The 2,617-nt window shown below is 33.0% G+C and overlaps 1 protein-coding gene across 1 annotated transcript; it reads left to right on the top strand.

The window, feature by feature from the left end:
- Positions 1 to 1,357: 1,357 nt before the first annotated feature.
- LOC103204300 (olfactory receptor 6C74) lies at positions 1,358 to 2,287 on the top strand. Its single transcript, XM_007949453.1, has one exon. The coding sequence runs from the start codon at positions 1,358 to 1,360 to the stop codon at positions 2,285 to 2,287; it is 930 nt and encodes a 309-aa protein (XP_007947644.1).
- The last annotated feature ends 330 nt before the right edge of the window (positions 2,288 to 2,617 follow it).

Raw genomic sequence — 2,617 nt, 5'->3', positions numbered from 1 at the left:
TCCATAAAAAAACTGATGGAAATGCAGCATTCAGAGCTTGCCTCTGTTCTGGGACTCATATTAAAAGTAGACGGAAATGGAATTGCTACTAAAGACAATAAGGTTTGTGAAATTTTCTGTTTTAATTTTAATAATGTTAAATTTATTGCTTTAATGTGGAAGAAGAAACTGATTCCTTTGTAAACCATTGAAATGTATGGCTTGGAGCTATTTTTTTTTCACACAAGAAACGTAAAATTGATTATTTGATTTGAAAGTAATTCTCAAAGTATTAATTGTGTAATCCAATAAGAAATTTTAAGCCTTTCATTTTGTGGTAATCATGCTTTGGGTGTATATCCTGTATAGTAGCCAACAAAGACCAGAAATGTATTTTAAATAACGAGTTTGTCACTTCTTCCTGATAATTACAATTATATATTCCTCTAATATACAAGGTCATTGTGAGCATTGTGGAATATGACACTGAAGAGATGAGTTTGTCTTCAACTTGGGAAAATTGCCTTCACATTCATTGAGCAGTCATATTTGATTCAATGTGACTTCAATATCTCATGTAAAAGCCAAATTTAATGTTCTAAGGAGATCATTTTAAATTTCTACGTCAGCTACTGGGACTGAATGCATTGGTTGAAAACAATTTTATCATCACCTGGAAAATATTTTACTGGAATTAAGAAGTAAAATAATTTTGTTAAAAAAAGTGTGCATGACACTGTAATTCTTGAAGAATATTCAGAAGTTTATTTAAAGTATTGATTTCCCATTGTATGTAGCATAGGAAGCTTAAGTCAAATTTATTTAAATTTCAAGAGACAGAGAATCCTCACCTGACCTCTGATTTACAGAAGAACAAAATCAGAAAGAATAATAAACAAAGATATGCATTTAGCAAAGTGAAATGAGTCACCAACAGTATAAAATAATTTGATATAAAGTAAATAGAGCAGAAATAATAAATGAAGACATTAAAGATAAAAGTTAAAATATAATGATTCATTTTGTTATTATTTTGCATTAATTTTTTAAAACCAATAACTCCCAGCAAATAAAATGTATGACTTTATCAATGTAATATTTTATCCTTTGGAATGCATGGATTTATGAAAATAGAGGGGAAACTGTACTCATAGTGTTGTATTTGGTTAGTTAAATTTTGAGTAAAAATTATGTTATCATATTATTTTTTTTAGGCTTCTACTCCTGGTTTACTGTTAGGTAGCAGATTAGTGGGGGTTGCATATGGGTAGCAATGTGTGTGAAGAATATAAAAAAATAAAATAGGAAACTTATGTAGCTCTTTTTGCTTTAGTTTTAAATTTTTGTTTTAATTTCTATTTTTAAACAGCAGTCAGCTATGAGAAATCATACCACTGTGACAACATTTATTCTTCTTGGACTGACGGATGATCCAAAATTACAGGTGGTCATTTTTCTTCTTCTTCTTTTCACCTATATGTTGAGTGTCACTGGAAACTTAGCGATCATCACCGTCACTTTACTGGATTCACATCTCAAGACACCCATGTACTTTTTTCTCCGAAATTTCTCATTTTTAGAAATATCCTTTACTACTGTCTGCATTCCCAATTTTCTTGTTAGCACGGCTACAGGGAATAAGACCATTTCTTACAATAGTTGTGCAGCACAGCTGTTTTTTACTATTCTTTTAGGGGCGACAGAATTTTTCCTCCTGGCTGCTATGTCCTATGACCGCTATGTGGCCATCTGCAAACCCCTGCATTACATGACCATCATGAGCAGCAGGGTCTGCAACCTGCTGATCTTTGCTTCATGGTTGGCTGGCTTCCTAATAATTTTTCCACCTCTTGTTATGGGTCTCCAGCTTGATTTCTGTGCAGCCAACACTGTAGATCATTTCTTCTGTGATGCTTTTCCTCTATTACAGCTCTCTTGCACAGACACATATGTGATAGAATTAATGACACTTCTCTCTGCAATTTTGACACTTCTGGTTACTCTGGTGTTAGTGGTTCTCTCCTACACAAACATCATCAGGACTATTTTGAAAATACCTTCTGCTCAACAGAGAAAGAAGGCCTTTTCTACTTGTTCCTCTCACATGGTGGTTGTCTCCATTTCTTATGGCAGCTGCATCTTCATGTATGTGAAACCTTCTGCAAAGGAAAGGGTGCCTTTAAATAAAGGGATAGCTCTACTCAGTACTTCGGTTGCCCCTATGTTAAATCCTTTCATTTATACACTGAGAAACAAACAAGTAAAAGATGCTTTTAAGCACATGGCCAAAAGATTGATGTTTTCTTAATGAAGAAAATAATTTTAATAAGAATACTAAAGTTATGAGTAAAACAACAGGAATGGGGCAGTGTGTGACAATCAATGTCTGTATTCAAAATAATATTACTTATCTTTCTTGAATTATAATTTTCACTCTGGTCTGCCTGATCTCCAAAGCCAAACCTTGACACCTATAATTCCCTCATTCCAAGTGTACATAAATGCTCTTGTTTTTGGTCAAAGTCACTTCCTTATTTCTTTGGTGCCTTCAATCAATTTCTATTCAAAATATTTTCAAAGGAATTCAGAAGTTCAGTTGGAAGATATTTTATGTAGAGTTTAATGTCTTACCTAGATT

The sequence above is a fragment of the Orycteropus afer genome, unplaced genomic scaffold (assembly GCF_000298275.1).
Source record: "Orycteropus afer afer isolate SDZICR_OR568_19922 unplaced genomic scaffold, OryAfe1.0 scaffold00247, whole genome shotgun sequence".
Taxonomy (NCBI): Eukaryota; Metazoa; Chordata; class Mammalia; order Tubulidentata; family Orycteropodidae; genus Orycteropus; species Orycteropus afer.
This window is presented reverse-complemented; position numbering and strand designations above follow the sequence as displayed.